At 34.2% G+C, this 26360-nt stretch overlaps 2 protein-coding genes across 2 annotated transcripts; one reads left to right on the top strand and one right to left on the bottom strand.

Moving 5' to 3' along the window:
• The first annotated feature begins 4168 nt into the window (after positions 1-4168).
• SAR1 (SUPPRESSOR OF AUXIN RESISTANCE1) lies at positions 4169-14732 on the top strand. The gene is made up of 27 exons (XM_079008620.1): positions 4169-4473; positions 5300-5432; positions 5544-5808; positions 6061-6121; positions 6346-6500; positions 6724-6809; positions 7031-7135; positions 7220-7317; positions 7463-7583; positions 7900-8082; positions 8166-8358; positions 8885-9453; positions 9561-9723; positions 9805-10082; positions 10167-10354; positions 11017-11093; positions 11182-11528; positions 11613-11681; positions 11761-12079; positions 12165-12293; positions 13021-13129; positions 13238-13288; positions 13465-13597; positions 13696-13803; positions 13993-14130; positions 14233-14406; positions 14513-14732. Exons 1-27 carry the CDS (start codon positions 4280-4282, stop codon positions 14555-14557), a joined length of 4491 nt encoding a protein of 1496 aa, XP_078864746.1. The 5' UTR covers positions 4169-4279; the 3' UTR covers positions 14558-14732.
• Positions 14733-19464: 4732 nt separating this feature from the next.
• LOC145061045 (uncharacterized) lies at positions 19465-23278 on the bottom strand. The gene is made up of 6 exons (XM_079008408.1): positions 22195-23278; positions 21807-22111; positions 20458-20602; positions 20237-20373; positions 20026-20161; positions 19465-19879 (listed from the first exon to the last, which is right to left on the bottom strand). The coding sequence occupies exons 1-6, from the start codon at positions 23231-23233 to the stop codon at positions 19575-19577; spliced, it is 2067 nt and encodes a 688-aa protein (XP_078864534.1). The 5' UTR covers positions 23234-23278; the 3' UTR covers positions 19465-19574.
• Between the last annotated feature and the right edge of the window lie 3082 nt (positions 23279-26360).

Genomic DNA, 26360 nt, shown 5'->3' on the forward strand with positions numbered 1-26360 from the left:
AACCTCTAATTACTTGTAAACATATGTCTTCATATGTTACTAGGGTCATAAAGGGTGTACAAGCCTCTACTTGACACCAAACGCTCACCCGACACTTCCACCCGATCTACTCATTGCAGGTGAGTTCATACCCCTTAATGAACCTTTTTAAATGTTTTTACATGTTTTAGGGGGGGGATACAAGTATAAATTCTACAAGTTTTATTATTAAATCATATATGATTCACAAATTATCATCAAAAAGGGATTTTGTACACTTTTAGCTGCTTTCCAATAAAATTGTTTTAGTTGATTATCAAATGCATTTTAAGATTAATTTGTTATTAAACTGCTTTTAAAATTGTGTTTAAATTACTTTCCTTTTTAAAATATATCTACACTAATATATTTATATAAGTAAGACTTGAAGGACTTAGGACCGATAGCTCGCCTTACTTCTTGTTCTTGTTTGATGTGGTCCTAGGGTATCTGTTATCCGTCCGACTGTCGTTGATTTCTTAGTTATATATCATATATATTAGTGTTAGATATGAAAGTCTTCATACCATACAATACCTTTGTTATTCAAAGGCCGGAAATCATACACTCTAGTTAGCTATAATATGTATAGCTAAGACTACTACTTGTTACCTCTACTACTGTTATACTCACAATAACGACTATTACGTCAAGTTAATCACGTATAAGAGAACACTCTAAGAATTATACAAAAGACTATTATACTATAATACCGAAGAATACACGAATCCAGAGTATAACACACTATCCCTCTATAAGACACTCTACTACGCTTACCCTATGTGACCAGGGCTTTCCGGATGGAAGGCATCACTACATGTATAGATCTATACGGGAAGGACACTATTACATCCCGACTGCTAGCTACAGTTTGAACCGACTAGGCTCAGGGGTGGCACTACATCACTACACTAGGCATGACCGGGAAGGTCATCGGGTTCTCTATTACTACTTCAGTCTGGTCACCTGAGGGGTTACCCCCTTTATCCAACATAATACACTAAGACTTAAGTCTAAGCTAACATCCCGAAGTAAGTAAATATCTATTACTAATGGAAGTTTGCACCACTACTACCGATGAAAGGCATAACTTCTCTTCACATATGTTACTCACACAAGATTTATTACTGTACTTTTACAACTGAAGGTTTTCAATGAAAATACTTACACACAACTCAAGGGATTTAACTTACAAAGTACTTTTCTGGAAAATATAGGATTTTCTAGGGATTTCTACTACTTATAAACATAATTTTTCAGTTTTTATTCTATAAGTTGGAAACACTTTTATACAACAAAGTCACTAAATTCTTATGAACTCACCAGCTTTATGCTGATACTCGTTTTCAAAATAACTTATATCCTCAGGTCAAAGATAGACAGGTATAGGTGCAACTTTTGGAGAAGATGGAGCACATACAAGATCCATCTTTTATTTTGTTATACATTTTGGTGTCTATGAAACTTTACAAAACACTTTTGTAATTAAATTTACTATACATATATGCAATGGTTGTTGTCGCTTGCTTTTACTATTATGCAATTGTTATGATACTGTACATGACGTCCTCCACCCCGGAACGTATTCCGCCGTTATTGGTTTTGGGGTGTGACATCAACGTCATAACTAATTGGTGTAACTTTGAGAATAATAATAAAGTCATTTTAATGTTTCCATTAAGAGCTAAAATAGCTAGAAAATGATTTAAGATAGTGAGATAAATGGTTTATTAACTTATTACAGGTTAATAAATTAATTAGCAACTAGTTAGAATTAATTTGGTGTTAATGGAACTAATTAGAATTAATCAAAATTTATTTAAAGGTATAAAGACTGAATGTTAATTATTCAATAGTTGATCAATAGTAACATTCTAGAAACCCTAAGAAGGTGGACGATTTTGGAGAAGGTCTAGGAGCCTTCTGGAATCGTTCCTGGTAACATATAATGAAATGATTTGAATTATGATTAAATATGATTATTTCATTAATTCAAATCAATTTTATCTGTAAGTTATCTCAGCTATATAAAGACCTCACTAACCTTCAGAAATCCAATCCTACACTTTGCAAAACTAAGAACTTGGTTCTTATAGCCCTATCTCTTCTCTCTTTAATTTTCTAGGGTTTTAGACTTTTGGGTGTAAGCCTTTAAAGACATTCATATTTTGTGTGATAGATCATTCCAGAAGAAACCAAGAGTTCAAAATCTTCAAGGGAAACAAAAGTATATATGATTATACTTTAAAGCTTAGTAATCTTATCTTATTGGTAGTTTATATTTGTAGTTTTGAAAGTAGGTTGCTATAATAGTAAAACCTAGATCTAAGGTGCATGTACACTTAGGTTTATTATTAAATGCTTATGTTGCCTAAAATTCGTGTATAGATGCATACCAAAATCCTTAATCCATGCATGGGGTAAAATGACCATTCTACCCCTGGCCCAGTATGATCCAAAACTAAGGCTCAAACCTAAAACAAAAGCCCAACACTCTAATGTCCATTAGTCCTTTAATGGCCTAAATCCAGATTGGGCTCAAAACCATAATGGGCCTCCACAAATAAATATAAATCCCAAACCTGACGGCCCAACAGGGCCCCAAAACACAAAGTCTATTGCTTGGCCCAACCCGAGGCCTAAAACACACCAAACCCATAACTGATGAGTACGCGGGGCGTATTCTTCTGTACGCTAAGCGTACTGGCTGAATGGAGTGTACATTGCGCGTACCTGCATGTACGCCCAACGTATCCTCTGTTAAGCAACTTTTCCATTAAGTGCTTAATACTGCACTCCAGAAGCTACAATTGCAGATCCAAGTCCTCTTCAATGTCTTAAACCATAAAGTTGCTTACTCGATGGCTTTGCATGACCCACATAAGCTCAAACTCCAAAAATGATAATCTACTTCCATGGGAATGGTCTTAACTTATGCATGAACCCATTAAGACCTCCAAGATGGCAACTTTCTGCCTTAGGGACTCATTTAACACAGATAGTGGCAACTCTAAGCCTATGGATCGAATTTCAACCATAAAGGTTCCATCCTTGGGACCAAAATGAACTAAAACTCACAATGATAGATCTAAGAGATGAATGATCAAGATCAAAGCTTTATACCTTCATCAAGCTGAGAATAAGTCCAAAATGCCAGATCCACAAGCTCTTCCTTGATTTCCATCTTTGCAACAAACTCCATATTCTTGAAATGCACCAAAAACCACCCAAAATGCACCCACAAATCTCACAACACTCTTAGATGAAGCTACCACTCGAATTTAGGGTTTAAGGCTATGAGAATGAAAGGGAGTCGCATCCCTAGGACTTAAGGTGCTTTAAATAGTGAGCCAACCCTAAAAGTTAGGGTTTTGGAGATCCTGGGCATACGTCTTTAGCACCCGCGATTCCTTATCCAACACTACACTAGGCGTACCCCAGCTTACGCTGGGCGTACTCACCTGGCTGCCACCTTGCATGCATGGGCTAAAATGTAAACTTTTCCATTAAGGGACCAATTCTGCCAACAACTTCGAAGTACTATAACTCCTTCGTTCTAAGTCCGTTCCCTACGAACTTCATATCCACGAAAAGGTGATGAGAAACCCTACGCTCCCAGCTCCACACCCGAGCCCTACAACCTTCCGAATAAGACCCGAGACCCATAAAAGACCGAATCGTCAGATTACGCTTTACCCTTGGTCTCCGAAGACACAATCGAACACTTTCAAAACGGGGTGTTACAACTTGTGCTCATTTTTAATAACATTCAAAATCATTTAAGGGTAACAAACTTCAAATTTTGTTCATATTTAGTCATTAAACTTTTTCGTGCTTGATTTACCCCTGAATTATTTAATATTGTTTACATTTTACCTTTATGACCGGTGTTAATTATTTAATATTGTTTACATTTTACTCTTATGTAAACAATATTAAATAATTCAGGGGTAAATCAAGCACGAAAAAAAATTCAAACGACTGAATATGAGCAAAGTTGAAAGTTCGTTACCTTTACAACTCGTTGTCTCAAAAAATAACTAAATAACTAATAACTAAAAGATTAATATACGAAGATCAAACTAAGCCTGATTAAAAAAGTATCGTTACAAACTTACAATGGATTGGAAATTATCATATTTTTCATTTAAAATTTCTACCCCGGATCTCCCTCCATACCCTCCCTAAACCCTTCCCTCGCTCTACTACAGTTACTAGACTAGGTTTTCAGCACAAACCCTCCGTGGCTCCACCACGATCGATGGCAGCTCGGTCATCTTTTGCCGGTATGGAGGTTCCGATAATCGGCAGCGATTCTATCAAATGGTTCAACATCGCTGTCCCTTCAATCTCTACTTCTATGCCGCCTCCACCATCGCCTGAGCCCTTTGCTCCTCTTACTGTCGACGTATCATCATGCTGCAGTATTGGAGACCCTCCCACCTATTTCATTTGGTAAACCTAAAGCATTTTTACTGTGTTGCTGCAAAATATATACTTTCATTCGCTTTGTTTTTCTTAATAGTGTACGGCTAAACCTTGCCCCCTTGTCCCTTGCTCCTTGCATACTCTGTGTTCAGTAAAGAGATAAACATGTCGATTTGACTCCATAGCAGCTTTATGTATGCTGTCAATTCTAAAATTGGACCATGAAAAGTCAACATAACCAGTCATATAAAGATTCATACAACTTCGTTTTTGATTTAACGCTCCTAGTTGCCTTGTAACCAGATACTTTCTTAAAAGTTCATGTAGAATGATCAATAATGTTAATGCTGGTAATGTTTAGCAATCTGTTCATTGCAATTGTTGATGTTACATAGGCAAGTGGATGGAGTATAAGAGGGGAATGTTGCTCCTGATGAGTTTGATTGTACCTCACAGGTTCACATACATTTTTGCTCTAGTCAGTTCCTTCTCTTGCTATGAAGCCACAAGTTTCAACATAACCAAATTGTCATAGTAAACACTAAGCAACTATTGAGATTTTAAGTATTGGGGTACCTACTAGCAACACATACCTGCTAATAAAAGCTCCAATTTTGTTAGCATCTAGAAGTGCCTAATTGCCTATGGTTCAAATAAGATTATAATTGCAGTAGATCGTGACACATGGGTGGGACATCCATCATGAATCTATCATCAAGTTGTAATATATTATAAAGGGTACTCAATAAGAAACTTTGAATTAAAACATAATCATATAAAAACCATCAAAGTTAGTATACAAAGATAAATAGTATGCATACGTGTCTCATGCTGATGACTTGTGATATAACAGGAGAATAGACCAGAGTTATCCAAATGTCTTGGAGATAGTCGAATTCCATAGTTTTGAAGAATTTCCAAGGGTTGGATTGCGGCTTGAATTCGCTAATGCTCTATGTCCATTTGCTTTTATATGCAAAAAAGAGGTTTTTTCTTTTTCTTTTTCTTTTATATGTTTGGCAGCCCCTTTTAATTTCATTTCATACTTATGTTTTATGTGCAAATATATCATAATGATGTGATGTCTTCTTTTGTAGGTCCCTACTTCACTTGAGAACCCATACATGCTTTATGCATTGACAATTGCTGGAGTTGCATACCTTATTAGACTGACTGATATAACTAACTATGCATCATGCACTGCTTTCCCACCAAGTGATGTTGTTGAGTTTTCTATTCAAAATTATGGTGATTATGGAGCAATTACAGCCATATCAGCAACCATGGGGTGTCTTGTAATAGGTGGAAGGACTGGATTGGTTGGTTGTTTCCGACTTGGCTTTCTTGATTCTAGTGATCCAGGTTATAGGCTACTTTTCTCTAACATTCTCATTATACATATTTACATAAATTTGCTTTCAGATGTGTTTAATTATACAGTTTCCCTATATTTAGTCTTGATTTACCTTGTAATACGAAAGCCTGAAAGGATGTGCTATTGTGTGTGGTCTTGTCACATGCTACTATCTGTCATGTTGTTTATTAACTTCCATGGATTCTTATGACATGTGGAAAATTAATATAGTTTTTAACGATACTTCAATTAAATCTTAGGTTTTCTGCATGAACTACGAGATGATTCCAGTTTTGGTCGATTGTGGAGTTTAATGTCGAGGTAATTTTTAACTTCTATTGTTTAATTTTCTTTAGAAAATATGCTTTGAGACTGGTTTAGGCAATCTTTTATCTTTTTAGAATGCTGTAAAAGTTCACTGAATCATCATGATGTATCTGAATATTGGAGTTGCAGTGTTTCTGCACTCCGAGTTATATAGTAAAATATAAACTATATACTATTGTTTTCAAATTGATTAAACTGTTTTCTTAATTATCATACAGGAGGACCATAGCTCCTGTGAAGGATCTGGTATGTTTACATATTCAAGGGAAAAGGTTTCTCCTTGTGCTACATTTAGATGGAGTTTTACAATTGTGGGACCTTTTGAGCTTTAGCAGACTTCTGAGTTATACCATGAATGCTTCCACATTGGAAGGCAAGTCCTCTTATCCTTTTTTTGCAATATCAATCTTTGTTAATGGAATTTCTCAATCCATGAATTCTTTATCTGAGCAAAGGACCTTCTAAATGCAACATTATAGTTATTTTGAGCCCTTTTCTGCTTTCCAGCAAGGGCAATAGTGGAAACATGTTCTGATGTTAATCTGTTATCGTGGTTATTGTCAATCTGTCATTAATTTCTTTTTGTATGATTTTAGGAGCTACATTCATGAGGTTATGGGCAGGAGAAAATATCCATGATACAAGTATAGTACCTCTTGCAGTTCTGCATAAGCCTAAGCCGGTATTTCCAGTTCTTTTAAACTAATAACTGTCTTCAATAATGATTTCATTCTAGATATTGTTTCATCCTATTAGTGATTTTATTGCTACTTAATTCACCCTTATTATTATAATAGTAAGGGCCAGATTCAAAGTGACTTCTATATTATGTAAGTTAATTGCTTTGAGTTCTCTTTAAGGACACTTATAAACATATACATTTTTTCCCTCTTAAACTTTTAGGAAGTTGATAGAGAGGTGATATCTGTATACAATTTGCATTTTAGTCTGGGAGGGAAGACTAATTATTTTGTTGAGCCTTCAACAATGAACATTTCCATGGAAGGGGTGAGTCATATTATCAAATATCATTGCTCTAATTTAAAATTTTTGATGTAAAGTGTCTAACTCTTATCATTGGGATTTTGTTAGGGTCCACTCATTGATGTCAAACTTTCTTCAAATAAAATTTGGATACTCAAAGAACAGGGACTGGTTTTGCACAACTTGTTAAGTCCACGTGAGAGTGGGTAAGGCTTCTATTACAAAGACTTGCTAGATTTATTCATTTCTACTGTTTTTATTAGTGATTTTATTGACTTGTGTCACACTTTTGGTTTGAATTTCTATTTTTAGTTGATCATAATGTTTGATTAATTTTGCAAATGTTGTTAGGGAATTCGAGCAACGCTTTTGCTTACAGGAAACAGTTGTTGCTGAACAACTATTTCAAACTTCTAACCATGCTGCATATGATCTTCTTTGGCTTGCTCATTCACTATATTCATCCACAAAGGTGCTGTGAAGTGTGAAGTTTTTGCCATTTAATTTTTTATATACCATATTTACCCTTAATAGCAATGTATTTACAGTTTTTTTACTGATAATAGCAATATATAACAAGAAGCTTGTACAATGCTTACAAGTTTTATGTTACATCTTCTATTATGAGTAAAAAATGTATGTATTATGGTTAAAAAACACATTACATTGCCTATATTGGTAAAAAGAGTAAAGTGTGTTGCTATTTCCTGTAATTTGTCCCTGTCTTCTTTGCCATGCGGTGAAATTATGATAACTAGAAGTTATTTGTATGTTCCAACTTTTTGCAGGACCAAATTGCCCCTCATGTGTCTTCAGTCTTCATGCGTATGCTATTTCTTCCAGGCATTTTCCATAATTCTGTTATCCGAGAAACACTACAAGATCATAACAGACACTTCACTGATTCTGAGTTTCACTCTTTAACTGCTGATGGACTAAAAAAGGAGATTATTTCTCTAATTGAGCATGAGGTTTGAAGTTAAAAATATAGTTATGTTATTATTTGTTATTCTTTTTATGAAGGTAGTTTTGTTAACCATGTTCATTGTGATAGGGTGTTTCCAGGAATCCACTTTCACTTATAAACTGCTGGAGAAGCTTCTGTGAACACTATTTTTACAATTGGGATAAGAAGAATGCAGCATGTGGATTACTTCTTGATTCATCAAGTGGTGCCATTGGTTTAATAAGAAAATCATCAGTTTCTCTATTGCGTTGTTTGGAGGATATAGAGCTTCTTGCCCTTGGTATGTTTACATATAAAGTTTTTTTTTTTTTTTTATAGATTTACATATTGAGTTTTTTTTATACATTGATTACCCAAAAAAATCTAAGAGTTCAGTTAGTTTGTACTTAGGGCATGCTCTACTGTATAACCAAAAATTGGAAGAATTGCAAAACTTAGCCAATAAACTGTGAAAATATTTTTCTACATTTTGGCTTTTTAGCTTTTTTAGAAATCAAAATGTAGTTGTGATTTCAGTTAAAGCCAAAACAACACACTATTTTTAGCTTTTTTTTTTTTTTTTTTTTTTTTTGTTCTGTATGGATAAAGTGCTTTATGCATAGAGACTGCTTCCCTTTTGTACTGAATGAACTGTCTGAAGCTGAGTAAATGACCATTTTACCCTTTTGTTTATAAATAACTGTTCATTTTATATTAATAACAACACAAATCGAATTGTTTTTAATGACAAACATGATTAGTAACATAAATTTAAACACAATGTTTAATTTCTATATAACATTCTCAACATTTCCTTTGCTATATAGGATCTTTTGATGAACTTGGTGAATCTGCAAGCTCAAGGATCAACTTATCAAATGATCTTGAACAGGAATTACTTTGTGAGGTTTTGTCATGCACAAATAGTCTTAGCCAACAGCTAGGAAAAGGCACCCCTGCTTTATTTTACGAATCTTTCTTCAGTGAACAATCTATGTCCCCTGAAGACATTGTTACACGTTTCTTGAAGGTTCTAGAAACCGGATACACTTCTTCAATAGCAGCTGTTCATGTCTCAGAGTTAGGTGTTGATAATGCTTGGAAAAAGGAAATTGATGACCACAAAGCATTAAGGAAGTTCTCTGTGGATATGTTCTTATCTCTTCATGGTCTCTACAAAAAAGCTTCAACATGGGACAAAGTTGTAGATGTTGTATTGAAATACTTGAACTATTTAGTGCCTCAAAAGAATGAACAGAAATTGGGTTCTGAAGCTGTTTTTGATATTAGTACTTGCATAACAGTTCAAGCAACTTCACAAGTTGCTCAAGTGATGTTTGAATCTGCAGTGGGGATACTATTGCTGCTGAGCTACATGGTGAAGTTGGGTGGCCAGGTCAGCACTTGATGTTTTATTCTATGTTTATGCATATATACATACATACATACAAGAGTAAAGTCAAAACAAAGCTAGAATCTTATTCTTTAAACTTACATATGCAGATAAATATGTCACCTGATGATGTTTCCAGGGTGCAACTTGAATTATTTCCATTGATTCAAGAAATTATTACTGAGTGGCATATAATACATTTCTTCTCAACCACACCTTCTGAATCACCTGCCATAGAAGATTTCAGTTCTCAACTCTCCTTATTACAAATTGGTAACCATATTTTACAAACTGTTCACCTAATCATATTTTTAGTCTATATTTTTAACTTTAACATTTCATGTGCTCCATCAGATAGCAGCATTGATCGAAGATCATGGAATGACAAGCTTGGAAAATGTGACTTTACATTGGCTTTTATTCTGTTGCTTGATCATCAAAGTTTTTTCAAAGATCAAAACCGTGTTGATTCAAAACACCTTCCAAATCCCACCTCTTTCATTGCTCCAGTAAGAAACTTCATAAGCCGGATAGTTTGGGGAAGGAGTGATGACGTGTCATCTTCTTTTTCTACTCACTCAACTATGCTTGCTTTGATCTTGCTTAAACATGGGCAGTTTGATGCTGTTGAGGTTTGTTTCTTTGTGTCATTACAAACAATTTTTTATAATATCAAGAAACATAGTAAAAGTTTGTATATATCTTTGTTTTTGAAGCATCTTCTTACTATGGTGAACCAAAATATACTGAAGGAGAAAACATCTAGTGGTATTCAGGGTGTAAACAATGAATGGTGCACACTTCTTCACCTTCTTGGCTGTTGTCTTCTTTCACAAGCACATCGTCAAGCACCACGGGGTTCTACTGAAAAGAAAGTTAATGAAGCTATTTCTTGCTTTTTTAGGTATGTATTATGTGACATATCATCTATTAATGTATCATTTATCATTCATCATCTTTTAGTTTGATGGGTACAGATACAGAAGGGTCAAATGGTCATTTACTCACATTCAAACAGCTCATTCATTTAGTCAAAAAAGGGACATATATATATATATATATATATATATATATATATATATATATATATATATAGGTGTGTTTCTTTTTGACCTAACACATACAAAAGGGTAGAATGGTCATTTACTCGCATTCAGACAGTTCATTAGGGGGTGATAGTCATTTGATTTACTCACATTCAGGCAGTTCATTTAGCCTGAGAAAGGGACAGATATACAGGTCTGTTTTATTTTGACTTAATGCATAAAGAAGGGTAAAACAGTCATTTACTCGCATTCAGACAGTTCATTCAGTCCAAAAAAGGACAATACACAGGGGTGTTTCTTTTTGACTTCATATGTACAGAAGGGTAATAGGGTCATTTACTCACATTTAGATAGTTCATCCAGTCGACAAAATAGACAAATATATAGTGGTGTTTCTTTTTGACTTAATGCATTTATTCCAGACTGACATCATGCATCCATTTAGCACTTTATCCATACATCACTTAATGGTAAAAACCACTATGCTTTTAAAAAGCTGATATGTTTATTGTGTTTCTAGAGCTGCATCTTTGCAAGGGGCATCAAAGTCATTGCAGAATTTATCATATGAATCCGGAATGCCTCACCTTGGCATCTGTAAGTCTATCTAAAATTCTGGATGCTTAAAAGTGGAATATTTTGTTGATATGATACCCTATGGTTCTTATAACACACTTGTCTGCAGCTGATCACGTCTCCCCTGCAGCATGGAAACTTCATTACTATCAATGGGCAATGCAGATATTTGAGCAATATAATATGAGCGCAGGAGCATGCCAATTTGCCCTTGCTGCACTTGAACAAGTTGATGAAGTTTTGGGCCTTAAAGACACTTATTCAGGGGCAGATTTTCTCAACGAATCTCCAAATATTGCTAAAGGAAGACTTTGGGCCAATGTATTCAAGTTTACACTTGATTTGAGCAATTACCATGATGCTTATTGTGCCATTATTTCAAATCCAGATGAAGAAAGCAAATACATCTGCTTGAGGCGTTTTATCATCGTTCTTTATGAGCGTGGTGCAACTAAGGTTACTTTCATATATTTTTTGCACTTATCCATTTCTTTTGAGTCATATGAATTACAAATTTTTTACAATATCTTTTGCTTGTAGATTCTTTGTGATGGCCAATTACCATTAATTGGTTTAGCTGAGAAAGTAGAGCAGGAGCTTGCTTGGAAGGTGTGTAATACATAATTATTTTTTATTGTAATAAATCTTTTTTGGACCTTTAATAATTCAAAATGTGTTTTTTCTGCAGGCAGAGCGTTCAGATGTTTTGGTGAAACCAAACCCTTATAAGTTACTATACTCCTTTGAAATGCATCAACATAACTGGCGTAAAGCTGCAACTTATATGTACCTTCATTCACTTCAACTGAAAAATGAAGCAACTTTAAAAGATTGCCAGCTCAGATCATTGACTTTGCAAGAAAGGCTGAATTGTCTTTCTGCCACTATAAATGCACTTCATCTTGTCCATCCATCATGTGCATGGATCACTCCTTCACTTCAAGGGAAGTCTAATCATAAAGACTTATATCCAAGTAAAAAGGCGAGAATTACAGTTCAAGATCAGGGTAATTTAAAAAAAAAAACTTACTTTTACTATCTGGGAAAGTATCAGATTTATCATTTATGTATGTAATTGGTTTGTTTTTGCAGAAGCTAATGATCATGTCCCAGGTCAGAAACTGGATTCCTGTATGGATATTGAGAAACTTGAAAATGAGTTTGTGCTGACATCAGCGGAGTATTTGCTTTCGTTGGCAAATATTAAATGGACATTTACTGGTACTAACTTTGAATGATTTCTTAGACTGTTTTTTTATTACTTATTTGTGCCATGTCATCGCCAAGTCAGCAAACATTTTAAAAATGTTAATGTATCTTCGCTGTAACAAAACCTCTGTGCGTGCAGCTTATTTATGTGTGCCACCATTTTTAAGTTATATAATTTGTATTATTTTCATACAAATCAATGTATTTGAAAATAAAATAAAGAGAAAATTGCAAAAATGCTCCCTGTGCTTTCTGATTTTTTCATGTTTACTCCAAGATTGTAACCTTTTTCAAGTTTGGTCCTTATTTCAAGATTTCATATTGATTTTGGTCTTATTTCAAGGTTCCATGGACCAAAAATTGATATGAAACCTTGAAATAAGGACTGAAGTTGAAAATGGTTATAATTTTGGATTGAAAGCGGTAAAAATCAGAAAGCTAGGGACCATTTTGTAGTTTACTCTAAATTAAACTAAGTAAATAATATATATGGATTTTTTATTATTATAAAAAGAATATAAAATTATTAATTTACATCATTTTTATTCTTTTGCAGATTTGAATTTATAATTTATCATGTTATTTAAATTTATTTAAGTAATTAACAAATTAAAATGAATACATGTATGAAGAAAGTGTTGTATAGTCTTGAAGAATAGTGTGTTGTAATCTAATATTGTGTTATTGTTAAGTAAATGCCATGAAAATTAATATAGTATTTTTTTTGGTACTCTTTCAGGGATTGAGAAGCCTCCACCAAACTTAGTTGAGTTGTTGGTTCAGTCAAATCTATATGATATGGTTTTTACAGTAATTCTTAAATTCTTTAAGGGTTCAGAATTAAAGAGGTATACTGGATTTTCACTTTCTATAAATAATTCACTCTTTCCATGTGCTTCCTTTGTTACTGTTATACCTTTTTACCACTGATGAAAGAACAATAAATTCTTGCTCAGGGAACTGGAAAGAGTTTTTATTGCCATGTCACTCAAATGCTGTCCTACCAGGTTTCACTCTTTGTTTATCGTTTTAAGTATTTTGGACTAAATGCAAGAAATAGCAACTTACTATTATTTATTTGCGTTGCTATCTCTTGCATTTAACCCTTGTTTTTTTTTTCTTCTTCATGTAATTATCTATCTTTAGATGGAAGTAGGATTATAATTATTGATATTTATTCCAGGGATAATTTTAAAAAACAGAGTCTGCTTCTAACATCATCAAACAATGAGGCTGTTCATGATTCTCATGACATAGTTTCCTCAACACAATATTCAAAGGGAAATGACCAATGGGATGCACTTGAGCAATACATAGTTAGTATCTGTATCTCCTTTTACTCTTATTTTGTATCCTGGTTATTATTGCTTTGATTATCGATACTAATTGATTTAATTTAATCCTATGAATGCAGGAAAAATATAAAAGTTTTCATCCAAGGTTGCCAGTTATTGTTGCAGAAACCCTTCTATGTGCTGATCGACTGATTGAACTTCCTCTTTGGCTTGTCCAGATGTTCAAGGTATTTAGTAATTTTCCACTTCTGTTTGGGTCCTTAAAAGTATTTTTGAATTTACATTCTATTTATTAACTGAGAGTTTCCTTCCATGTAGAAATGATTATAATTAAGAAATCATTTAGATTTTAGAATTGAAAGCAGGATGTTATATTAAAGAAATGAAGTTAGTGATGTTTTATTTGCAAATGATAGGGGAAGGTGAAGGGAAGTTGGGGCATGTCTGGGGCTGAGTCAAGCCCTGCATCATTGTTCCAACTTTATGTTGATTATGGGAGATATCCAGAGGCTACCAATCTCCTGCTTCATTATATTGAATCCCTTGCATCATTGGTATGTGATGTCTTTAGTTTTTATTATAGTTTTAATGAGCTTTTACTAGGTGATGTTTTTAAAATTCAATAATTTTTATTTTTTTCTTATATTTGCCTGCAGCGACCAGCTGATGTTGTTGGTAGGAAGAGAACATCTGCAGTCTGGTTTCCATACACAACAATTGAACGCTTGTGGTGTAAGCTTGGGGACTTAATCAGTTCAGACCATATGGTTGATCAATGCGAAAAGCTAAGAAGCCTCTTGCAAACAGCTCTACTCAAGCACTTTCATCAGGTGAAGTTTTATTTTTATTTATATATATATATATATATATATATATATATATTTTTTATTGTGAAATAGGTCAACTTACAGTCTTTGTTGATGTTTTATCCAACAGCTAAAAGTAGATTCAGACGATGTGATGGCCTCTGCAACCTCTTAATTGTTCATCAGATATCTAATCACACTCTAAATGTAAAAGTTCATTGTCGTTGTAACATTACATATGACATATCCAAACAATATATCATCCTTGATTTTACAAGTTTATAGTTTCAAGGGCATGACAAACGGTTTTACATGTTTTAATATCTCATCTTTTGCTTCTTTCTATTCAATTCCATTTTATTTTTAAAATTTTTTCCCTTATGTGACGAATATACTCTTTAAGGTAAGACAATAACTTCCATTATTCTCTGCAGTAGGCTGTCTTGTAAAAATCACAATAACCAAACACATGTAATCAACCATTCAACACATAATTTAAGAAAGGAAACAACATTGAACAGATAGATATATTACTATTGGAAACAATTAAGGGTTCATTAACATGTTAGTTTGTTAAACAATATATGGGTATAAACATAGTAAACTACTAGCAGTTTAGATAAGCAGATATACTATCACATTGATCCAACACTGTAAATAATCAAAGCTTAACTTGAAAAAAAATTAACTGAAAAACCATTTGTCGAAAATGGTTTAGGGTTTAAGATGTTCCTAGTTCGTGAAACTATATCCAGGCAAATTAGCAGTTTGCCTAAGTGGATGTACAATCATATTGAGTCAATGTGTTAATTGTTAAAGCATAATTTGAAGAAAATAAACAGGAAAAAGGCCTTTTCACGAAATGATTTTAGGGTTTTTCAAAATGTTGCCATTTTGTGGTACCAAATTTGTTGTATGCTAAAAACTAGTAGTTCGGTTAAGTAAATACACTACCATATTGACCCAACATATTAAATAATTAAAGCATAACTAGAAAAAGATGAAAAAGCCATTTTGTGAAATGATATGTTTTCTGGCGCACAAAATGTTCTCTTGGTAAAAGTACAATAATTTAGGAGTTTTTATAAGTATATATACAACCATTTGACCCAACATGTTAAATAATCAAAGTATAACTTGAAAAACTTAAAAAAATCATTTCGCAAAATAAGTTTAGGGCATCACAATCTATTTCTAGTGTATGGAATGTTATCTCGGTAAAAGTACAATAAATTGGGAGTTTGGTTTGCAACATGCTAATCATCAAAAGCATAGCATGAAAGACATTTCATGAAATGAGTTTGAAATTTGGTGGCAAGAAATGGTCACAGAAAGGACGTGAAATGTGCACTCGAGAGAATTGTGGGAGAGTTTCTTTTAACTATTGAGGATGTGTCACAAAACAACAAAAGATAGATTATATAGTGAGGACTAGTGCTTTTTCTTTTCACAAAACACGGAATTCATGTTTGCGAAATATTCCGCATTAAATTTTAAAAATATGGTCAAAAAGTGATAATACAACTCCCATTTTGATCGTTTTTGTGATTATCCATCTTTTTTTTTTATTTTATTTTATTTTTAATTTATGTTAACATTTTTTTTTTTTCTGACAAATTTACAAATCAAATAGAAATATAGAAAGAAGTTGGTAAACTTGGATTTCATTTCATTTCATTGTTTGCCAACTACACGTCTAGTAAATTTTAAGACAAAACTTCAAAAATGGTCCCTATGGTTTTCAAAAATATCAAGTTTAGTCCCTAAGTTCAAAAAACCTCACAGATGGTCCCTGTGGTTTCAAAACTTTTAACAAATGGTCCTTTTCGCTAACACCGTTAACATTTAACCGTTAAGTCAGGGGCATTTTTGGTATTTTACTACACAGGGACCATTTATGAGGTTTTCAGTTACTTTTTTTTTTAAATAAATAAATAAATAAAATTTAATATACAAGGGTCCCACCCCCTCTCTCTCTCTAATATGATCGACTCCACTTTCATCTTCACCACCGCCCTACTCCTTCCACCCCCTTCAATGTCGACTTGAATTTCTTATATCCATCTTCCTTCATCCCCTCTGCATTGCCTACTTGCTTGAGTACTGATGGAATGTACTCGACCCCAAACTATCTGTTTGTTCCCTAAATAACGCTCCAAGATTGTCATAAGAAGATCTTGCCGATCCGATTGTCGCCTACCCTATCGTCTACATTGCCTCTCTCTACCGGTCATACATGACACACGAACCACCTCCAAAGACATTAAATCGACAGATCCACCGCAATCCCTTCTTGTTAGCAACCCTAAATCAGATTTGAGGATAATGGAAAGTAATTTCTCTCTCTCGGTTGTATTCCTTTCGTGTGTGCCTTTCTTCTTATCTATACGGATTATTGAATTGAATATCAAATTGCATATTGAAAACGATGATGGTGGTGTTAGTGGTTGCTTATATGTCAAGGGTGCTTGTTGTTTGCGTCTTGTGTGCAGAAAGTTAACCTGGTGGTTTGAAAGTGATGCTGAACAAGGGATGTTGTGGTGGTGTTCTTCATCACTACCAGAGAACAATGGTGGTTGTTTCGTATGTATCCCAACAACTTGAAGAAAAACGATGGTGGGAATGGAGGTAGAGGAGTGGTGATGTATGATTAAAACGATGAAGATCTGGTGAGGGATGTGATGGTGAACCCTCCCCAAATTCGTAACAAATATAACTATTGTGGTCGGAGTGCAAATTGACGGTGGTCGTAGTGCACATTGATCTGTTAACTCTTAGACGGTCGATGCCATCGTGTGATGGTTGTTGAGAAATGGAAGGAAAGACAATGGAATGGGGTCTAATAATGGTGAATGAAAGGTTGATCTCTGTGAAACAGTCTTATTTTGTCGATTTCAATAAAGGAAAACACACCCAAATTGATTTTAGAAATGAAAACACACAAGGACACACAAAGCAACAGTCTCCTATGGTGATGGCGGTTTGAGTTGCATGTTTCAGAACAAGAACAAAGGAAGGAGAGGTGGAGTATATGGTGTTTTTGCGCTTCAGAACATATTAGATGAATGATGGGTTTTTCGATCTAGTGTTGGTGATTAGAAGGCATCATGGTGGGGATGGAGAGTTATAAAGATCTCCCTAGTTTCAGAGAGAGAGAGTAGACCCTTTAATATTAAATAATTATATATATATATATATATATATATATATATATATATATATATATATATATATATATATATATATATATATATATATATTAAATTAAGGCAAACTTCATAAATGGTCCCTGTGGTGGTAAAATGACTGAAATGTCACTAACTTAACGGTTAAATGTTAACGGTGTTAGCGAAAAGGACAATTTGTTAAAAGTTTTGAAACCACAGGGACCATCTGTGAGGTTTTTTGAACTTAGGGACTAAACTTGATATTTTTGAAAACCACAGGGACCATTTTTGAATTTTGTCAAATTTTAATTCCAATTAGTCTAGTAGGTTAATATCTTCAAAAATATTGTTCATTTAATTTCCGGGCCCAGTTGACTAAAACATGCCAAAAATTGTGGATATTGGAGTGAAAAATCATCATAATTCAGTACTCCAATAAGACATTGGTGCTAGTTGCTACGATGCTGATAAAGCTTGCACGTGTTTAAGTTTCAAAATTCCGGTTATAATAGTAACAACTTATGTAATTTACGGTAAATAAATGTTCTAGATTATATAATTGGTTGTTGAAGTATTATTTTGTTGTCTGTTATTTACAATTATGATAATGGTGGTTTGTATTTCATTATTTTGGGATGCTAAATTTATTAAATAAAATTGATGTTACTTTGATGAAAGAGGGGAGTTACATTGCCCTAATGTGAAACGGACAACAATATATTGTGAACTAATATGCTTTTGAGTTTAGAAATCGGAGGCTACATAAGTTTTTACATGTTTTCATTTATAATTATGGTCGAGTTTTTTTTTTTTTTTTTTTTTTTTTTTTTTTTTTTTGAAACGGCAAATATAAATATATAATCTACTCCTAAACTAACACCTAATTCCACTTATATCCACTACGAGACTTAAACCCTCGACCTTAAAGAGGGAGGGCACCACCTGATACCGCTGGGCTAGAAGCCCTTTGGTAATTATGGTCGAGGTAATTTTGCAATGTTCTTGCTTATGTATCATATGAATATCTGGGTTAGGTATATTTAGCTTACAAAAACCCTTTATAATGAGTTTTTTTTCTTCTTTTAGGCGGTATTGTAATTTGTATATAAAAGGGTCGTTTTAACTTTCTTGGACATGCACATAAAACCTGAATCACATTTTGATTGATTAAAAAAAACATTTCATCGGTAAATGTAAGATATATGTGAAGTGCAAAATTATTTCTCCAAAAGAGCCCTTATGGAGAAAAGAGACACTCCATACATATATATTGGACCATGTCACACCAATATGAAATATACTAACAATAAAGATTTTATAAACGGATTACCCCGACTTGCTTCCAAAGCAACCACGACGGCCAACCCTAAGAGGCAAACCCTAATATCATTTATTATATAAACGGGCTATTCTCTTTGAGAAGAAACACATGAAAATTATTAGTTCTCTTTTTCTTCAATCAAACAGAGAATCCTTCTAGCAATTTGGCTTACAGTTTCTGTGCCTAGATTCGTAAATGTCCTCTTGAATTATCATAGGCTGAATTTCTTGCAACCCAGACATAAGGTAGAAATATCGGTTCGAAAAATATTCACAGAATCAAATGGGTATCCAGATCTCCAACATAAACCCTATTACATTCAACAAGCCATGGTAGGACGCTGCTTTGGATTAATGTGCAAATGTCTGCAATTCGAACAAACTTCCTCAAACATTTTGGGGATATTTGATGCCTTATATTATAATCAATTATATTTTTTGAATTGTCTTCTTTTATTGATTCTTGAGCCCATTTCGCTAAACCCCATTACTCCTCATCAAGAGTTTCATACACCGCACGTTTCCGACGTAACGTTTATATGACATGAATAATTAATCATTCAACTACAACAAGAAAAATATTTCATGGTGAAGATTTTACGGTGCAAAAATGAATAGTATAAAGTAAAAAAATAAAGGTACATCTATCATGTACCCCATTAAACAACCCAAGTCTTAGAAGTATGACATCATATTTTTTATCCATTATTTGTTATCAGAATATATTTGTTCCAAGCTCTTCAAAATTTCTTCGCTTGAAGGCCTAGCCTCAGGATCTTCAGCTACACATTTTGTTGCGAGTGCGACCCATTCAAAAGCACCTTCTAGAGGATAACTTTGATCAAGACGATGATCTATTATCTCTTTTAGCTTACTTTTGTCCTCTAGAAATGGGCTTGCCCATTTGACTAAGGTAAATCCAAAATTCGGCGCTGATGCACGTTGGCTTGTTAGGGTTTCAAACAACACCACTCCGAAACTATAGGTGTCACTCTTCACAGTCAACTCACCTGAAGCAATGAAGTTTTATTGTACATAATCACAAGATATTGATATATTAACCTTTCAAGCTACTCTATAATGTTTTATCTTCATATTAATGTGGGACACCATCACTCAATCAAATATCACTTTCATACATGGTAAGTTAACCTACCGGTAAGTTGATCCCCTCGGTCAAAAAAACGGCCCATATCCATGTTACTTCTAGTAGCATCTTTCATCTCATCTAATTCATCGATTTTAGGGTGAAATTTAGCCAAACCAAAGTAGCCGAGTTTCACATTAAAATTCTGGAATAAAAATAAATGTGTTAACTTTTATAGCATAAAACCAAAAGCATCACCACTAAAATAACTTGAAAATACCTGATCCAACAATATATTAAAGGTTTTAATACAACCGTGTATGACTTGTTCTTTTGACGAGTGCATATAAGCGAGTCCACGTGCTACACCTATCATCATCATAAGGCGTCTTTCCCATGAAAGTGGTTTAGCAATATCTATTTCATTCCAAGAATTCAACTTATTAGTAAAAATAATTCGAAAATAGTTTTTCTGGGAGAGATTCAAGTATTATTTATTACCATCAAATAAGACGTGACTTAGATTTCGGTTTTTCATTTGCATGTGTTCGTAAACAAGCAAGCAATTATCCTTTTTATCATGGGAATACCCCAAGAGATTAATAACATTCGGATGAGCCATCCGTCCAAAGCTAGTCTCTACTGTCTGAATTAAACAAAAAAATTGAATAAAATTGAAGTTATATTCGCCAAAGGATTTACAATATAAAACATCAATTTAAGGGAGAATTTCATATATGCCCCTCTTAAACCTCAAAATATCACATTTATCCAGCTTAATTTCTCAATATCATATTTATCCTTTATAAACCTTCAAAATATCATATTTGCCCAAATTCTTTTTTTATAATGTTTTTAATATTTTATAATCATTTTTTTATACCTTAGAATTATTATAATAATTAAAAAATTTAACTATATTTTTCTTACGTCTATGATAATGGAATGTGAACTTCTAAATTGTTGAAATGTCGCCCTCTTGACAAACAAAAAGATTCATCTTCAACCCTCTCTATGGAATGTATATTTTGATTGTTTAGTTTTTGTTGTTGATTATTATCATGTTGTAGATGGAGGATATTTTAGATATTACCATTGACATTTTGATGTTTAACAAGGGCATATACGATATTTTGATATTTAAGAAGGGCATATATGATATTTTGATGTTTAAAAGGACATATATGATATTTTGAAATTTTATGAATGGTAAATATGATACTTCGAAATTTTATGAAGGGTAAATATGATATTTAGAAATTAAGTTGGGTAAATATGATATTTGATGTTTAAGAAGGGCATATATGAAATTCTTCCTAAATTGGATTCCATCCATATCATAACATTTTCCATCTTTTCCCATGGTTGGAGATAAACAAACCGAACTGAAAGAAACAAAAAGAAGCAAAAAAACTCTGCTCCTGAGTTTGATTTTCTGGAGAGAGAAACGTACATTGGGGAAAAATTTGGGTAATTTTCATATAGGGTTAAATGCAAGAAATATCAATACACTTTCATTTCATTTATATTATAGCAATTTATTAACTTCTGTTTCTTAAAATTGGGCCATATTTATTTTATAGTTCCTAATTCTTGAATCATTGAATTATTTTACTCTCAACCCAACATTTTATTTAAAAAAAAGCAATACCAAATATGTAGTTTGAGCAAATCCCACACCACAAACTTCAATCAAAAAGAAAATTAAATTTTTTTTACCACATATCATGTTAATGAGCAAAAACACCATGAATTAATGTAAAAGGAGAACCAAGAGAGAGAGAGTTCAATGGTTTTCTAGGAAAATCTAATTTTAGTTTCTTTATAATAAATGGAAGTTTGTTACTTACCACCCAATGTGGAAGACCTTCACTATACTTCTTAACAGCAACAGGAATTCCAACACCCTTTGTTGATGGGGCGTATGTAATCTTGTCAACCCAACCTAAGAACACCTCCGGATAACCAAGTTCATTCCAACCAATCACTAAATCTTGGCTAAAGTTTCTTGTAGTTATTTCCAAATCAGAAAATAAAAATTCTTTTAAACTTGTAATAGGTTTTCTGGAAATTTGGTAGTCAGACCCCACCATATCACCAACATTTCTAACCTTGTCTTTGCTATTACTTGACACCACCCTCGAATCATCATGCGCTGAGATATATGAATACAAAGAAAATTAAATACAATCGCTGTTTAAATTTTCTGCTAATATAAGAATCTATAGACACAAATACCGGAGTTGCCTCCATGAAAGGGGAAGGGAAACATATCAAACATTCTTCCATATATCGTTCTCCCAGAAGAGGTACTGGTTTTTTGTTGCAAGGTCAGTGCAGAATCAAGACTCACCACAACCTCGGCCATGGTAGGACGCTGCTTTGGATTGTTTTGCAAACATCTGTTTGCAATTCGAACAAACTCCTTCAAGCATTTTGGGGATATTTGACTCTTTATACCAGAATCAATTATACTCTTTAAATTGCCTTCTTTGATAGATTCTTGAGCCCATGGCACTAAACCCCATTGCTCATCATCAAGAGTTTCATCCACCGCACGTTTCCGACACAAAACCTCCAACAAAACCACCCCAAAAGAAAACACATCAGACTTCCTGGTTAGCATTCCAGTTGTGAAATAATTTGGATCAAGATACCCAAATGTGCCTTTAACAAGTGTCTTGACGTAAGTAGATGGCTTCTTGGTTGCGCCTATTTTGGACAACCCGAAGTCTGAGATTTTAGCTGCCCAGATGTCATCTAACAGAATATTTGAACTCTTGACATCACGATGTATAACACCAAACTCGACCCCGGTACCTGTGTGGAGGTGATCTAACCCACGAGCAGTACCTATACAGATCTTGAGTCGCTGAGTCCAAGAAAGAGGGGTTCCAAGTTTATGGAGGTGGTCTTCGAGGGTTCCATTCGGCATATATTCGTAGATGAGGATCATCTCTTCTTCGTAATTACTGTAACCAAACAAAGACACAAGATGACAGTGACGCAACTTAGAAAGCATCTGAACTTCTGTCCAAAACTCCGATTCACCTTGGGAGGACATGGAATCCAACCGTTTAATGGCAGCAACGACAACGCTTGATCCATTAATAACGTTACCTTTGAAAACCTTTCCAAATCCCCCATGCCCGATTACTAATGTTTCATTGAAGTTATCGGTTGCTAAGAGAATCTCAGAAAATTCGAAGGGACGGCATGGTTGTGAGCATTGTATGGAGGAGGAGGTAGAGGGCTGAGATTCATTGCCTTCGGCCATGATTCAATAATGGTGTAGAAAGCTATTTTATTCTTCTCTAGTTCCCGCTTCTCTTCCTTTTGTTTCGTTTAACAAAACTCTCTGGGCTGTTTCTAGATACCTTGTGTTAGACAAAATTACGAAAATGGCCCTATTAAATTTTTTTGATGCAAATGCCCATGTTTTTGCAAAACTTGCACATATGACACTATTAGGGACTGAATTAGCAAGGATATTTTCGTCTTTTCAAATATAAAGGGACTGGATTCGCAACTTTGGGTAAACCATAGAGACTATTTTTGTATTTTTTCTTAATTTGAACTTGGGACTTCCTTTCCGTCTTTTATTCACCCAAAACTCTAACCAACTAGACTTTCCGTCTTTTATTCACCCAAAACTCTAACCAATTAGACTAGAGTCAAACTTATCATTTATTTTGGAAAATTAATTAATATTATATAAAAACGTAAATAATTAATAAAAAAATAAAAAAAACATATTTAAAAAAAAAAATAATAAAACAAAATATAGTTTTAGCATAATTTAAAAGAAATATTTTTTACAAAAAATATACTTGTTATTTTACGTATTTGTTTTATATAAAATATTTTTTTAATGTATTTAAAAAAATACGTTTTTCTATACTATGTTATTACATTGCTATGATCCCAAAACATATTTTTACGTTTTCATATAAAAATATGTTTTTCTCTTTCACATAGAAAAAAAAGTTTTTTTTACATATAAAATATGTTTTTTATATATTTAGAAAATACATTTTCATATAAAATGTTTTTACGTAAAAACATTAAGAATGTGATAACGTAACGTAAAAATATGTTTTAGGATCAAATCAATACGACTTATATTTTTTTACGTAAAGCAAACTAAAGACGTTAACATAATGTAAAAATGAGTTTTTTTTACGTAAAAATCCGTTTTCTTATATAAAAAAATATTTTTTACGTAAAGCAAACTAAAGACATTTTTTAACGTATGGGTGATTAGTCCCCTCACCCATATAACGTTTTTTTTACTTAAAAACGTTAACGTGATAAAATATTATATCAAAACACATTTTTACGTTATGTTAACATCTTTAGTTTGTTTTACATAAAAAATATAAGTCATTTTGATTTGATCCTAAAACATATTTTTACGTTATGTTATCACGTTCTTAATGTTTTTACGTAAAAACATTTTATACGAAAATGTATTTTTTTTAAATATAGAAAAAACATCATAAATGTAACACCGTGAATTTCAAAATAATTTTTCGCATAATATAAAAACATTTTCATTTAATTTTCATAAAACATCAAATTTAAAACTCCAATCCATATCATACAAAATCCCAAGATCACATATCATAAAAATCCCATGCGTGTGTACAGATCAAGCCGGCGCCTTCCCACGGTCATCACTAATACCTGAAACAAACAACACTAACACTGTAAGCACAAAGCTTAGTGAGTTCCCCAAAATACCACACATAACACATATTAGCCACTCGAGGCTATAACTCTGTGGGTCCGTAGACCCTACTCTGTGAACCCACTGGTTCTAACTTTGGGAACCTTCCGGTTCCAACTCTATAAACATGCACAACATAAATCACATAGAAATAATGCAGTACAACACATAACATACATATAGCATACAAATACTCTGTCACATAACTCTGATTACCTACTCAAGGTAAAGTATAGTGAGAAGACTCACCTCGCGTATCTCGATAACTCGCAAATCCCGGAAATCACTTGCGCTCGATCCTCTGAGCTATAATCCTCCTATAACACAATATACCTCTAATTAACATTTTCTCAACTAAGGTTGACTACCCCCATCAAGTCAACACTGGTCAACGGTCAACGGTTAACTTTGACCGGACTCGGCGAGTGCACTAGAGCGACTCGGCGAGTCTATACGTGTTCACTGACTCCCTAGGATCCTCTTTTGACACGTCGAGTACTCCACTGACTCGACAAGTTCCACCTGGCATGAATCACGGGGCTACCACGACTCAACTCGCCGAGTCTCAAGAACAACTCGGCGAGTTCCAGCTCGACTCAGTCCACATGTCAACCCTCTCTAACTCTCCCTGACTCACTGAGTCAACCCTTAACTCGGCAAGACCACTCGCTGAGTGGTTAAGGACAATCTTCATGCTACTCGCCGAGTCTGTTCTTCGGACTCGGCGAGTCCATGCCATGCATCAACTCAATCTCGCTTCTGAGGTCAGATTCGCTCCAACAACTCATAGATCTGGCCCTCCCAAGCACATTCATCACGTAAAGTCACAGTCTTGGCTACCATGCAACGCCTACAAGGCTTCTTTTGAAGAAATGACCTCTAAAATGGCAACCTAAGCCTCCAACTCAAAAGGAAAGGCATAAAGCATGGCATTTGGGACTCTCTGGACCTACTAAGGTCCAGATCTAGGTACCATATCCCCATGGGACCTCTCACACTCCAAATACAAGGCAAACAAGGCATGAAGAAACCCTAGATTTGACCATATCAAGAAAAACACGAGAATAAGCTCTGAATGTTACCTCAATTAGCTTCTTCTGCCGAAATGGGAGTAGATCCAAGCTCCCCAACTCTTCTAGTTTGGCCTTCCTCTTCCTTTCTTGCAATTACACACAAAAATGGTGAATAATGGCCTCTTATCTCACTCACAAGAACTCTCAGCTGCTCTGGTGCTCTCAAGGTCGAAGGTAGCCGCAATGGAGGGGTTTAAGGTCCTTTAAATAGGGCTCAAGGCCGGGAAATTAGGGTTTCATTAAACAGCACGGACTCGCCGAGTCCATTCCTTGGACTCGCCGAGTCCAGGCGCGAACCCGCATCCAAATCCGCGATCATACTCGGCGAGTCTAGGCTCCAACTCGCCGAGTCTCCTCACAAATTAACAAAATAAATAAATGAATAATACCTGGGAATCCGGGCTGTTACAATTCTCCCCCACTAGAACTAGACTTCGCCCTCGAAGTCTCGCTCTGCAAACAACTCTGGATGCTGCTCACGCATCTCACGCTCCGGTTCCCAAGTCATCTCGGACCCCTTCCGATGCTGCCACTGAACCAAAACCAGGGATACCTCCTTGTTCCTTAGAACCTTGATTTTCCGATCTATGATGGCCACTGGT

The sequence above is a fragment of the Lactuca serriola genome, chromosome 7 (genome assembly GCF_051521515.1).
Source record: "Lactuca serriola cultivar US96UC23 chromosome 7, Lser_US96UC23_V15, whole genome shotgun sequence".
NCBI classification, from domain to species: domain Eukaryota; kingdom Viridiplantae; phylum Streptophyta; class Magnoliopsida; order Asterales; family Asteraceae; genus Lactuca; species Lactuca serriola.

Bases quoted from the DNA above. Each gene is read 5' to 3' on its own strand.
- LOC145061045 (XM_079008408.1), bottom strand. From the start codon at position 23,233: ATGGCCGAAGGCAATGAATCTCAGCCCTCTACCTCCTCCTCCATACAA. The intron at 20,603-21,806 runs GTAAGTAACAAA...TGTTTAATTCAG, and splicing joins AAGGTCTTCCACATTGGGTG to ACAGTAGAGACTAGCTTTGG. The intron at 19,880-20,025 runs GTAGGTTAACTT...TCATTGCTTCAG, and splicing joins CCGAGGGGATCAACTTACCG to GTGAGTTGACTGTGAAGAGT.
- SAR1 (XM_079008620.1), top strand. From the start codon at position 4,280: ATGGCAGCTCGGTCATCTTTTGCCGGTATGGAGGTTCCGATAATCGGC. The intron at 7,318-7,462 runs GTAAGGCTTCTA...AAATGTTGTTAG, and splicing joins TTAAGTCCACGTGAGAGTGG to GGAATTCGAGCAACGCTTTT. The intron at 11,094-11,181 runs GTAAGTCTATCT...ACTTGTCTGCAG, and splicing joins AATGCCTCACCTTGGCATCT to CTGATCACGTCTCCCCTGCA.